This window comes from Eulemur rufifrons, chromosome 6 (genome assembly GCF_041146395.1).
Source record: "Eulemur rufifrons isolate Redbay chromosome 6, OSU_ERuf_1, whole genome shotgun sequence".
Classification (NCBI taxonomy): Eukaryota; Metazoa; Chordata; class Mammalia; order Primates; family Lemuridae; genus Eulemur; species Eulemur rufifrons.
The window spans coordinates 80,950,875-80,965,550 of NC_090988.1; the positions used below are offsets into that span (position 1 = coordinate 80,950,875).

Here is a 14,676-nt window from a genome sequence, read left to right on the forward strand (position 1 = left end):
TTTTGTTTTTTTCACAAATAGTGGCTATTCCACCCATACACAAAGGACACAGGAAATGGGAGATCTTGCCATCTGTTGAAAAAAGCCTATATCCTTGTTGATGAAGCTCTTCTCTGCCAGCATTGGAGACTGACAGAAGTTTGAAAGGAGTTCTCTTGGCGTATAATGCCAGAATAAATGCTGGAGGCTGTACAGAAACCTTAACTTTGAGCTTCCCAACTTGAAAATTTCCATAGACACTGGCAAGGGAGGGCACTGTGTGGTAGCAGTAAGGACAGCTTGCAGCATCTGAAAAAGTCCCATTTCCTGCTCATTTGTTTTTCTATTTTAGAAAAGTGGCCATTCAGATGAAGAAGAGGGAAGCAAAAATGGACTTTTTGACTTTTTAGAGGAGGTATTTAGAGTCCTCATCCTCTATTTCATGCAGTCCACAGTTTTTAAAATTATTCTTAAATTAGCCTCCTTTAAACCTTGCAGTACATGTGGCTAATAGAACAAGTGTTTCTGAAATCTTCAAGCAGTGTAGACTTGCATGCTTCTCTTTTGAGTAGTTTCCTACTCCCCCGATCCATTTTTCTCAGTTCATCTCAGGAATTCTTTTCCGGAACAAATCTTTCTTAAGCCATGATGCTTTCTAGTTTGTATGCTTGTTGTTTTTATAATCTGCCTCTGATAGAAAAGTAAATTTTAAAAAAGTAAATGAAGCCTTGGGTTTCTACAGCCCACCTAGCTGGAAGTTAATGGCTTCTAGCCCATGTAAAGTACATTGAGTGAAGTTGTTTTTAAATACAAGCTTTTTTAATTATGTATGTGTAAGGTACCAGTCTGCATGCCTCTTAGGTCTGGCCTACCTTGAGAATATTAACTATCAGAACATACAGAAAGTACCATCGGATAAGACAGTAGTAACTCTTCAGATATAAATCCTTTTTCCCAAGTTTTACTTAGGGAGAATAATATCCCAGTCAGGATAATAATAGAAGCAGCCTGTTAACTGAGGAAATATCTCAGTTAAGAAGGAATACGTTTGAAAAACCTGACACAGTCAGAAAGGGATCACTGGAGGCAATATGTTATGGCAGAAAGTACATTGGACTGGACCAGAGGAAGTTTCTAAACCTGACTTTATTACTGCATTTCTCTGGGACTTTTATTTTTCTTCACCTATAAAATGAGGAGGTTGGTCTCAGATGTTTACTAGTTAGTTTTGATCATACAATGGTCAAATCTTTCAAATTACAATACTGTGTTAAGTAATTTTAGTAAAATGCTCTGGTTAAGTAATCAACATCACATTTCACCCTAGTGCAAATATAGCAAAGATACATCATTTTGCTTGTAACTTAGGAGCTGAAGGTTTTGACAAACTAGGGGCCAGTCAGTTGACCAAAGGGAGTAAGCTCCTTTTAAGGTTTCATTTGTGTTGAGGACCCAGGTCCCTCAGGTGAGATTTTTCTGGAGATCACTACCAGTTCCCTAAGAAGGACTTCAAGAAGGATGGGAAATTTTTTTTTTTTTTTAACCAGAATGGTTCTGCTTTTGGCTTTACTACATTTTGAGATTCCACATTAAGATTTTGTTTGGAGTGAGGGAAGTTCTGTGGCTTTAAAAATGTTTGACAATTACTAGTAGATGCTGTATAAAGGAAACTTTTGCATCAATTTTATCAGTCTATGGTACATGCAGACGTCCAGGTTTCTGTCTTCTCTGAGTATGCAGAATTTTCTTTTTTTATGTATCATTGCATATAGTTATATAGTCAGGAGTATAAGACTGTCACTGTCACTTTTTGGAAACTATAGGACAGAGGCTGAAGAAGTCCCTAGGAAATGCACTTGGAAATGATGCCAGCGGCTCCAGATAGCAAGCCCAGACATGAAGGGCCTACCACTCTTGGGGAACTGCAGTTTTTAGCAGAATGGAGTTTTGATGACAAGGAAATGAGATGGAGTCTTGAAAGGGAGTCTTGAAAGCTACTTCATTCCTGCCATTGGCAAGAGTTCCTTTCCAGAATACCCAACCTACCACATGCCCAATTTCCCAGGGAGTCTTTCCCTTGAGTTCCGAATTTGAATGGCTGCTATGACCCAGAAATTTGTTCTTACCATTTTGAATTAGGTTGGAGTATACCTATTTGTTAATTAGTAGAGAATGGGAGTGGGAAGAAGGCACAAAGGTTTTATAGAGCAGCTTATTTTGCCTTCAGTTTTCATTTGTGGCCTGATATGTATAAAATAAAATGTCTTGTTGAAAAACATCTGTAAAACAATGGGAAATAGAGAATTTTAAAACTCATGATTTATTCACCTATATTCTAGTCCACACCTTTCCTGTCTGTGATATCAGCATCCTAACTTTGACCCACATGTGTATGTGATGTCTAGTAAAATAAGTTGTGAATCAGTTTTTATTGCAATCTCCATTTTTAGTCACTTATAGCCATTAAGAGAGTTTCTCAGACATTTAGAAAAGTTCATCCCTTAGTGAAAACTTTGCAGGTTTGGTCTCTGAGAGAAGGTCCTAGTCATTTAATACCTAATTTTATTTCAAGGATAGAGATCCATCAATAAATGATAACCACAAAGCATAATAATCCTAAAATATACACACTAAAAATAAAAAGGAATTACGTAAATAATCATAAATCATAGCTCTCAACCTGATACAGAATTTGCAGGGACATTAATAACAATTAACACTCTCCCTCCCCTTTTCTCCAGCACCAGGGAGAGCACCTGCAGAGTATATGAATTCCTGAGGGCTTCTGTCACTTAGTAACTTACTGTGTGAGTGGATAGTATCATACGTGCCTTATTTTACATTAATGTTCTTATGGCAGCGTTACAAAAGGTGCTTAAGGTATCAATTTTTAAAAGGCTCATTGAAAATGGCCTCATCTCCTTCCCCCTCCTTTAGTCTTTCTCTTCCTCAATCTCTGAGGCTTTCCCAGTTTGACTTCCCTTCTGATAGACTAACAGTGAGTGATCAGAGCACCAGTCTGTGAACAAGAAGACTGGAGTCTTTGCCTCTCCTACAAGTTTGCCCCTGTGTTCGTTTCCTTATCTGTAAAAGGAAGGAGTTCACTGAGATGACAACTACTTTCTATTCCAGGTCTGAAATCCTCTGTTGGCCTTTCTCCTTTTGTTTACTCTTCTTGTCCCTATCTCAGCTACTCATTATATGCATAGTTGTTTTAAAAATACTCATAAAATAAACATAGTTGTGAGGAAACATCAATAAATGCGGTTGCTGGCAAGATTTGGAGTTTAGAAGTTCTTATTTTGATACCTACTCACTTTGTTTGCCTTTCTTATGCCCTAGCCAGATATAGCCAATAGTCATATTTTTAGTTCATAGTTACTATTGTAAAACAAAACAATGCTGTATTTCCACCTATCAGGTAGTAAAAATTTAAAAGTTTGATATTATCCAATATTGGTGAGGGCGTAGGGAAGTGCTTACTTTCACACATTGTTGTAGGAAAGTAATTAGTACATCTTATTTGAAGGGCAGCTTGGCAATATCAGTCAGTATTTTTAGAGTATATGTAAATTGACTCGGTGGCTCCAAAGGTCTCTAAAGAAACTCATATGCGAATATTAAGAGGTATATCCAAGGATGTTCATTGCTGTGTTATTTATAATAGCAAAAATTTGGAAATATCCTGTATTTTCATTTAGTGAGTGATGGTTAAATAGGAGATAAACACACGCACACATATCTCTGTGTCATATACAGGTAGTAAAAATAATAAAAAGAATGAAGTTTGTCTGTAATGCATAAACATATTTTAAGTAGAAAAAGCAAGACACAGAACCATATGTACACTATGATCCATTTATATAAAAACTACATAACTTATATACATATAGGAATATAAGTATATATAAAAATGGCTGGGAGGATACATACCAAACTGTTAACAGTAATTGGCGAGAAAAGAAGAATTTCATTTGACTATATATACTCATCTATTAAACTTTTAAAATAGTAATTATATATTATTGGTATAAAATGAACAAAAGCAAAAAAGGTTATAAAATTACTTCCTAAAGAACAAAACACTCCAAAAGATTAGCAGTAAATTCATCAAAGAATTTAGGGAACATTGTTTATAGACTCTTTCCAAAACTTCAGGGTCATATAGGAACCATGGTTTGTATGTTGTCCAAGACTGTGTAGCAATAACTCTACCTTTTCATTTCTTTGTATGTCCATCTTATTCTTGTTTATCTGTGTTCTACAGGTAACTCGGGACCAGATGAAGGTGTTTATACAGCAGGAATTTAAGAAAGTTCAAAAAGTGATTGCTGATGAGGAGCAGAAGGCCCTTCATCTAGTGGACATCCAGGAAGCAATGGCCACAGCTCATGTGACTGAGATACTGGCAGACATCCAATCCCACATGGATAGGTTGATGACTCAGATGGCCCAAGCCAAGGAACAACTTGATACCTCTAATGAATCAGCTGAGCCAAAGGCAGAGGTAAACAAAAATACCCATACTTATTAGTAGTAAGAGAAAAAGGAGGAAACTGCCACATTTGCTAGCTCTGGAAATACTCCCTTGTGGTCCATGAACGTGAATAAATTGAAAGCTTAGATAGGCTTTAAGTGTTTCAACTGGTATATAAACCAGTATGAAGTACTGGCCACTAGGGCACCCAGTGTCTGGGCCTGGCAAAGTATTTATCCATCATGACTTAAAGGAGTATAGTCAGTGGGGCAGATACTAATCACACTGAAGCAGGGAAGTTAGAAATCAGAGCCAGAGAAGAGGGCAGGTGATAGATCCCAAGCTGTGAAATGAGCCTATAAATAAAGTCATAATAGAGATGAGAACTGGACTGAATGAGAACAAATCAGAAAGTGGTCCGTAAAGCAGACCAAATGAAAGATTTTGGATTTATTCTGTGAATAGTAAAAGGGTGCCTCAGGAGCTAGTCATATAAATTTGGGTATAACTGCTGGATTAGTAGTGGCATGTGGCCAGGCACGGTGGCTCACGCCTATAATCATAGCAGTTTGGGAGGCCAAGGCAGGAGGATTGCTTGAGTTTAGTTCAAGACCTGCCTGAGCAAGAGCAAGACCCCCATCTCTACAAAAAGTAGAAAAATTAGCCAGGCATGGTGGTGCATGCCTGTAGTCCCAGCTACTTGGAAGGGTGAAACAGGAGGATCGCTTGAGCCCAGGAGTTTGAGGTTACAGTGAGCTATGATCATGCCACTGCACTCTAACCAGGGTGACAGAGTGAGACTTTGTCTCCAAAAAAAAAAAAGTGGCACATCGGATAGGGCATTGTAAGGATTGAAAAAATACAAAAAAACAAAATTGAAAGATACAAGGTAAATGTTGAATCACTGTATAAATGTTAATTACTAATAGTCATTGTTATTTTGTAACAGGAATAAAAGGATCTTGGGCAGTTTACCAAACAACATATTTAGGCATTTTGAATCTACTTCTAAAAAATTATTTAAGGCAGTCATTAAAAAAATATAGAAAACTTACATTTCATCTACTAGGGAGAGGCTTCTGTTCATCAGATTCCATAGCATTATGTTGAAAATTCTGGTCAAGCCAATGCCAGATAGGTTTAGGGTAGGTCCTTTCTGAAGAAAATCTAGGACAGTCCTGTGGACTTCACAGGACTGCTGCTGACTTAGTTCAGCCTTAACTGGCAGTCTTGCCTTGGCTTGGGAGAGAACAAACTAGCCAACAGAAGAGCCAGGGTAATCCAGGAGGCAGGTATTATCCAAATCATCCTGGCAAGAAATGTACCTATCCAGGGCTCTTGATTAACACAGTAACTGTCATGTTTTGAGCCTGGGGCCTTGTGAAGATTATGTAACTCACACGTCTCTACCTTGTGAGCCACATGAACTATTTTTCAAGTTGCATTTAACTCATGCACAGAAAATAATAAAAAATAAATTTTTCATTAAATTAGATGGGATCATTTTTTTTTTTTCATATTTTTATTCTACTTTCATAATAAAACACTGTGGCCCCAAGGAAAAATTTTTTTTTTCCTAGTGTGGCAGTCAATGTGTTAATTTTCATCCATGTGTGAAAAGAATAGCTCCTGTTCTTTTCATTTTATCCTCCCCAGAATTAAGAAATTATGTGCGTAAGTTTCTAGACAGCGAAGAGAGCATTTTATATTTGTCATTTTATTTAATCCTTAGGTCAGCATTCATTAACTCCATTTTACAGATGAGATACTGACATGCAGAGAACTGCAGAGACGCTGACCTACTGTCATTTAGTTAGCAGAAAATAGAGCCAGGATTTAGATTTAAGTCTGTCCTACTGCAGGGCCCGTGCTTTTTCCCTACTGTGTGCCGTACACTAAGTGTCCTATTAGTATGTGTGGGAAAAATTAGGAGAATCAGTGTTCTAGACAGTTTTGTATTACCTAAGACCTTTTACGATGTTGAATTGATCACTGTGTGTCTTTTTTTTTTTGTTTTGTTTTTTGAGACAAGGTCTTGTTCTGTGTCCTGAGCTAGAGTGCAGTGGCATCATCATAGCTCACTGCAACCTCAAACTCCTGAGCTCAAGTGATCCTCCTGCCTTAGCCTTCTGAGTAGCTGGGGCTATAGGTGTATGCCACCACACCCAGCTCATTTTTCTGTTTTTTGTGGAGAAGGAGTTTTTCTCTTGCTTATGCTCACTTTGTGTCTTAATAAACAAAAAGTTCAACCAGAGTTAACTCAAGGAATTAATAGTGTAACTCTTTCCCAAATTCCTCTCAAATTGGACTCCCACATTTATTCTATGTGTTGATTAGGTTGTTCTTTCAAAAATGAAGGTTTAATTTTGAAACTTAGCCCCCTCTCTTTTATTTTTATTTCAAGTAGTGAATTTAGTCCTTCCCCAACATTAATTGTCCTTTAAGCACCTAAGCTGTGCTATCCTTGTTAACTCTGATGGAATTACTCTTAAGGACCAGGCTGTGGACAAAATAAGCTGTTGAAAACAAGAAGTAATATTCAGCTGGCTAGAGCATTTACAAAGAGTTGTTATTATCTAATAGCCTCTCATTCCAGTTAATCTGGTAACTTAATGATCAGAGCAAATATTCAGTACCTTTTATTCAACAGAGGAATTCTGTTCTTCCCTTTGCATGTTATGGAATTAAAAAAAAAAAAATCACCTGCATTTTGAATTGAGCCAAAGGATTTTCCCTCCCAACACTTTATTATAAAATTTTCCAGATATATAGCAAAGTAGAAAGGATTTTATAGGTTATACCCATGTACCTACCACCTAGATTCTACCATTAACATTTTGCCATATTTGGTTCATTGCAAGTCTAGCCATCTTTCCAGTCTTCCACTCATCAATCCGTTTTATTTTTGATGCATTTAAAGCAAAGTGCAGTTTCTCGTTATGAATAAGATGCAGCTAAACACATTCCATTTTACTCCTTCCACTAATCACAGGAAAAATCCCTGGGTAAAAATACTGAAGTAACCTACAAGAAGACTCTTGAAGGTGGAGAAAAGATGACAGACTGACTGGAGACCTTGGGATTTGAGGGAGTACAAAGCAGTGAATTCTCTGGGGTTTTCCTTGCTTCCTATATATCCTGGCCTGTGTGCTCTGCAAACTGGAAACACTAATGGACACAGACAAAAAGAAAATACCCAAGAAAAGCCAGTTTTCTCTGGTCAAAATACTGGGAAAAGGGTGATGGTTCAGTCATAGAGAAACCTTTTGACCATACCTGCCTATTCTGGAGATGAACACCATGAAAAAAGTTACACTCCTTTCCAATCCAAACTGGCACTGCAGCTGTGGAGCAAAACCTGTTCTATATCCTCCTCTGCAGTAATGAGGTATCCTTCTTTCTTCATGGAGCCTCTGGGTAAAACTCTGACTTCTACTTTTGTCTCTGCTCCTCTCAATAATAAGTGGTGCCCATCTCCCAAGCACTTGTTGGTGGAACTCTGACTTCCACCCTGCCCTGCAGTAACAGTAAGAAAGTAGTACCTCTGCCTTCTGGAGACTGCAGATAGAGCTCTAACTCCTCCTTCTTACCACTAAGCATTGCCCCTCCCCAGCTGAGTTAGTGGGTAGAACTTTATCTTCCACTCCTGCCATGTAGTAATGGGTTGGTATCCCTCCTGTTTCTCAGCTAGCTCTGTGGAGACTATAGAGTGAGTCCTGTTATCTGAATGGGCCAGAGCAGAATAGCACTGTAGAGGCTTTATAAACCAAGTTAGCATTTAAACCATGGTCTACAAAAGTGATCCAGGACATGTATTCTGAATGTAAATAGGATGACTATCTGCTAAAATAGAAGATTTAAATAGGAACTAGATTTTTATAATATAAGTCAATATGTTCAGAATATAGTTCAAAATTACTCATTATATCAAGAATCAATAAAACGTCAACTCAAAGGAGAAAAGACAATATGCCAACACCAAGTTGGCACAGATACTGGAATTATCAAATGAGGCTTTTAAACCTGCTGCCATAAAAATACCTCACTGAGCAATTACAAACACGCTGGAAGCAAATGAAAAATAGAAAAGCTTAACAAAGAAATAGAAGATATAAAAAAGGACCAAATGAAAATTTTAGAATTGAGAAATACAATAACTGACATAAAAAATTCACTGGATGGGCTCAATGGCAAATTGGAGGAAAGATTTGATGAATTAGAAGTTAGATTGATATTGATCCAATCCAAACAACAACAACAAAAAAAAAAAATTGAAAAATAACTGACCTTTAGGGACCTGTGAGACAATAATAAAGGGTCTATACTATTCATGGGAGAAAAAGGAATGTGGGACTGATAAAAAATGTTTATAGAAATAATGGCTCAAAATGTTAAAAATTTGATTGAAAGACATAAACCTGCAGATTTAAGAGGCTAAGTGAACTGAACAAGATAAACTCTAAGAAATCCTCATCCAGATGCGTCAAAATCAAACTTCTGAAAACTAATCACAAAGAAAAAAACTTTGAAGCCAGAGGAGCTAAAGAGAAATGACATTAGCTATGGGGAAAAACAATATGAATGAACATGTCTCTATTTGTAAGTCTGATTTTATATAATCAGTAATGGTTTATAGTTTTCATTTAAAGGTCTTGAATAGCTTTTATTAAATTTGTTCCTAGGTATTTAATATTTTTGATGCTATTAAAATGGAATAATTTTAAAACTTTATTTTTCAGATTTTTTATGTTAATATATAACATAAAAAGTTGATTTTTATATATTAACCTTGTATCTTGCTATCTTGCCAAAATCACCTATTAGTTATAGTAGTGGTTTTATGGATTTTCTACTTTGGCAGTCATGCCATCTGTAAGTACAGACAGTTTTACTTCTTCCTTTCCAATCTTTATGCCTTTTCTTTCTTTTGCTTGCCTTATTGCAATGGACTTTCAGTGTGCAATGTCTAATGTAAATGGTAAAAGTGGGCATCCTTGCCTTGTTCCTAATCTTAGAAGGAAAACATTCAGTATATTACTGTTAAGTATGATGTTTTTATTAGATACCTTTTATCAGATTGAGGATGTGCCCTTCTATTCCTAATGTGCTGAGGGTTTTTATCATGAGTTAATGTTGAATTTTGGGAGATATTTCTTCTGCATCTACTGAAATGGTCATATGGGTTGTGTCCATTATTCTATTGTAATGGTTAATTACATTGGTTAATTTTACCATATTAAGCCAACCTTGCATTTCTGAGATAAACTCCCACTTGGTCATGATGTATTATCTGGGTTCAATTTGCTAATATTTTGTTAAGGGGTTTTGTGTCTTTGTTCGTGAGGGATATTGGTCTGTATTTTTATATTTTTCTGATGTTATTATCAGGTTTTGGTATTAGGGTTATATTGGCTTCATAAAACAAACTTCAGAAATATTCCCTTCTGCTTTATTTTCTGACTTTCTCTTTTTTGCTGAATTTAGTTACATCATTTTTAAAAACTCTTTGCCAAAGTCAAGTATTAAAAAATATTTGTACATCATGAGAATTTGCATCTTTTGTCCAATTTTGGAAGGAGAGTACTGAATTGCAGTGAGATGATATTGGAAAATGTTGTTTTGGATGAGGAAATTATTAAAATGATGCATTCATACCTTAAGCATATATTTTAAACTTGAAACATATATTTGTACGTTTTTTTGATTCTGAGGCAAGGTCATTTCTTTGAAAATATGGGGTTGCTAATTGGAGTTGAATGTCATGTTTCTGGCATAAACCACGCCTATGTTCTACTATTTATAAGATCCAATTTCGGTGTCTTTTATAATGAGGGGGAATACCATTCAAAGCAAGCTGAATGCAGAATGTTAGATTTTTATAATTTATTTTTTCTAGTATTTTGCATGTATTTCACCTGTATTAACATTGATAGCAATTTTTACATAATTCACTTTATTAAATACTGTGGATGCATTCAAATTAATTTTTTCATGAAAGCAACAACTCACGAAGGCAACACTTGTCTCTCTTGCACTCATTTTTTGTTATTTAATTAAATGTGTCATTATAATTACAAGTTCAACCAATATAGACAGGTTTGGAATTCAACTTGATTCTTGGTAAATAACTTTTCCACAGTGGAAGTAGAACTGAGAGGTTGCAGGAGAGTGTAGTTTGCCAACCAAGAGCATTCAGGATGTTTTAAGGAGGAATTTGGCAGCACAGCTTAAATCCAACAAATCATTTAAATGGAAGTTGGTATGTAAGAGACTCTGCTAATATTCCCTGAAATCAGAATTCACTTGTAATGGGGGTAGAAATTAATCTTAAATCCTATTTATATCTTCACTGCCTTCCTTTCCTTTCTTAATTATTTACTATGTGCCTTGTGCTATGTTAGGTGCAGTGAATACAGAGGTAAACAAAACATAGTTTCTGTTCTCAAGGAATTGAAATCCAAAGAGGGAGGGAGGAGGTACTGTGTGGTGTTGTCACTCTCAGTTCTCTTCTCTAAGTACGAGCCTAGAAGGGTAAACCTTACAGGAAGATTAACCCACTCAAGCTGTTAGAAAGTTTCCCAGTGAGGCTTGATCTTAAAGGATGATTAGGAATTAGCTAGGCTTTCAGAAGAGGGATGTGAAATAACCTGAAATAAGGTAGCAGGGACAGCACACGCACATCTTTTACTAGCAAGATTAGCAATCCTCTGAATGTCTGCCGACCTTTTCAGAATGGCCTTGTAATTTATGTGTGTGTGTGTTCTTGCTTTGTGATAGTGACTATTGCTTCTGAAAAGATACCTGCATCTATAAACAACAGAAATGGATGAACATGTAGCAAAACCTTGTGCCTCATCTTTTCTGTCCTTTCCTCATTCTCCCCTAGAAATGTTAACAATTCAGGGAAAGTACAATAATGGACGCCATTTGCTGAACACTTACAGTGTAACAAACACTTGCTTAGTGTTTTACACAGATTTTTCTCATTTTAATCCATATAGTGACCCTTTGAGGTAAGAATTAGGATCTCCATGTGCACATGAAGAAATTGAACCTTGGAAAAGTTAAGTGCATTGCCAAAAGCTTCACTGATGGGATTAATGGACCAGAATTTGAGACCATATTTTTATAACTCAGAAACCCATCTCTTAATCATGGCACCAAGGTATGGAATTGTGAGGAGGACTTGCGCTAAATCATGGGAGAAAGTTTAGATATTTTTTCCCATAAGGTTCTCCTAGACAATTATGTTTAAAGATCCAAAATTAATTGAAAAATTGTATTGAGATTTAATTATATCACTGATAGTTATGTAACTCATATTAAATTTAAATTATATGACTTTTTTCTTGCTATATTATAATTGTCATGAGAGAATGAGATCAAAATGCAAAGTTGATCAAAACGCAAAGAAAGCTTCCACTATTGCTATACCCTTCTGCACCACTCTCCCCACTGCCTTCTCATTTGACTAGGTATGATTAGTGCCCTTACCACTATCACAAATACCTAACTGTCTGCTAGCAGTGCCCTTCTTATTCAACCTCCAGTGTGTATTCTGATTTAAATCACCTTTCTGGCTGTAGCTGTCCTTTAAAGGCTTACACCCTGGCAATCTCTCTTTACCGCAGTCCCACTGTACTTCACACTGCCCTCAGTCTCACCCGCAGGCTCCCTGACCAAGACACACACATGGACATCCCCATTCTCTGCTTTCAGAGACTCAAATTTCCTTGAACAATACTTTTTTTAAAACTGCTGTGCCTTTGCTCTTGCTCTTTCAGTGCCCTTCCTTCTTTTCTTTGTTGTCAGCCTGGGAAAATCCTACTTATCCCTCAAGTAGCAATATAAATGTCATCTTCTCTGTGAAACCATTCCCATCTTCTCCAGGAGAAGCAATGTTCATAACTTATCTTTTGACTCTCAAAACATTTTATGTCTTTGGTAGAGTCCTTAACATATTAGTCATAGTGCATTTTCTTTCTGCCTGTTTTCCCTGCTCCTGATTGGGAGTTCCTAGAAAGTTAGATCATTATGGGTTATTTATCTTTTATCCTTATTTAGCACCTACATGTAATAGCTTCTTAATGAATCATACTGAATTGCTACTAATATTGACAAATAACCTTTATTAAGTGCATCCTGTGTCATAGGCACTGTGCTTAATGGTTACAAGCATTATTTGATTCAATCTTCATACATATCCTATGATACAGAGATAATTATTACCCCATTTTGCAAATTAGGAAATTGAAATTAAGAGAGGCAAAATAAGCAGGGTAACACAGCAGGAAGGTGATGGAGATAAGATCTGAACCCAGAGTGTCTGCCTCCAAAGCTCATTCTCCTTTACACCAATAGGAACCATTCATTCATTCATTTGTTCATTTGTTTATTCTCCAGGGAGTACAACCAGAAGGTACATTCTCTCTTGAGACCATCCCTGGATGGCTAAGGAGGAGGGCATCAAAAGAATGGCTTGAGGGTCATTTGAGTGATCTCATTTGCTCACAGAAGGAGGTTCAAAGGAATCTGCTTTGATCACTACTGATAAAGTTAGGTTGAGAGAATGCAATACCTGGAAAAATAACATTAACACATTGTTTTTGCAATGAGTGGGTGAGAAAAAGAGAAAAGACTTTTTTTTGAAGAATGATGTGGGTCAACAAATTTCAGAAGTTATAGAGCTTGGACTAGAATCCCAATTTCCTGAGTCCCAATTCAGTGCCCTTTCTACTAGAATGTGCTTTATGTTAGAATTGCTGTGGTCGTGTTTGCAGGAAAAATGCTAGACCAAGGCAGAAATGAGTATTTGAAGGAAACAGCTTGATGTTTTTGGAACTGGTCAGCTTTTGCCTAAGACCCGCTGCTATTTTGAGGCTCTCAGTTTGCTCAGAACTAAATACTTCCAGCCATACAAATAAAAAGGCAAGGCTATTATTTAGGCCTCCTAGGTCTGTGCATTCACTTCTCTGCTTGCAAGGGCAAATTATCAGTTCATCTTCACTGGGCAGTTTGAACATTGGATTATGTTGGCGCTTGTCTTAGCCCTTAGATGTCCATTGGTTTGTCTCTGTTACAATAAATGCACAATCCATGCTTTCAGGTTGGGAGAGAAGAGGGAAAAAGAAAGAAATCTAAATCTGTCTGTATTAGTGATGATTTCTAATGCTGTTCCTTTTTGTTTGTGTTTCAGGGCGATGAGGAAGGACCCAGGTAAGATGATATTATTGCTGCTGGTCTATTCTCAGAATTGAAGGAAGTGATATTTGTGGCCTTTTAATGCTCCATGAAATACGGACAGCCAAGGAACAGCACAGAAAAGGAATCTCTATCTTAAGCCTGGGCTTTGAAGATCTTATTTTGTAAGAGTGCCATCTCCCTCCCCATCTATGTCATTCCTGCCTATAACCTTCAGATAAAGGTAGACTTTAAAGTATGTAATGACAGTAACTTTGCTATATTCTGTAGCACATTCAGAATACCTTGTTAAGAAAAGTAGACACTAACATTTGAATAATGGTAGTTAGGCTATCTGATGGACTGACTAGATAAATTTTGCATTGTTCTTTCTTGATTGGAATTGGATTGCTTTTTTTTTTTTTCCCCCCCCAAGTGGGCTCTGGATCCAATATTCTTTATTTCTGACCTATAATATCTTTATGTCTAACCCAAGACACCTATGTAATGAACCCTAGGGCATAGGTATAGACAAAAAAATGTTTCTTTGTGTTTCTGTATCACCATAGTTGGATAAATTTTAAAAGTACATTTTATTATTGCCTCAGCCTTTCAGTGAACCTGGACTTTGGTTTACTTACCTTTGCTATCATTCTGCTGCAGCAGTGAGAATAAACTCCAGGAAATGCTGCAGCTGTGCCGTCAGCACAATTGAGGGGTATTTGTATAAAGTAAAATGCAGTGTCTGGCCAGGTCCCATCTGTTGCAAAGGATCAAGGACTGTTAATGCTGGGAAGTATCACACCGGCCATCCAGGCCACTTCTATTCAAACTTTATTTTTAGCAGAAGCACTTTTTCTTCAAATGGACTTGTAAGTAGAACCTCAATGTGTAGAAAATAATTTTTCTTTAGTTAAAGTGGGGCCACATTCCTTTGGTGAACCTTTTCTCTTCACAGTAGACCCTGAGGGGCTTCTACAGACACCCAGGGTTCCTCAGAATTCAGTTTAAAAATCACCAATCTACTTCAAGGCTCTCAT

The 14,676-nt window shown here is 36.8% G+C and overlaps 1 protein-coding gene across 1 annotated transcript in view; it reads left to right on the forward strand.

The window, feature by feature from the left end:
- Positions 1-14,676, forward strand: part of TRIM44 (tripartite motif containing 44) — a 114,462-nt gene that overhangs the window by 48,603 nt on the left and 51,183 nt on the right. Inside the window, exons 3-4 of the mRNA XM_069471266.1 lie at positions 4,247-4,486; positions 13,653-13,672. Of these exons, the coding sequence (XP_069327367.1) occupies positions 4,247-4,486; positions 13,653-13,672 (260 nt within the window). The remainder of the gene's footprint in view (positions 1-4,246; positions 4,487-13,652; positions 13,673-14,676) is intronic.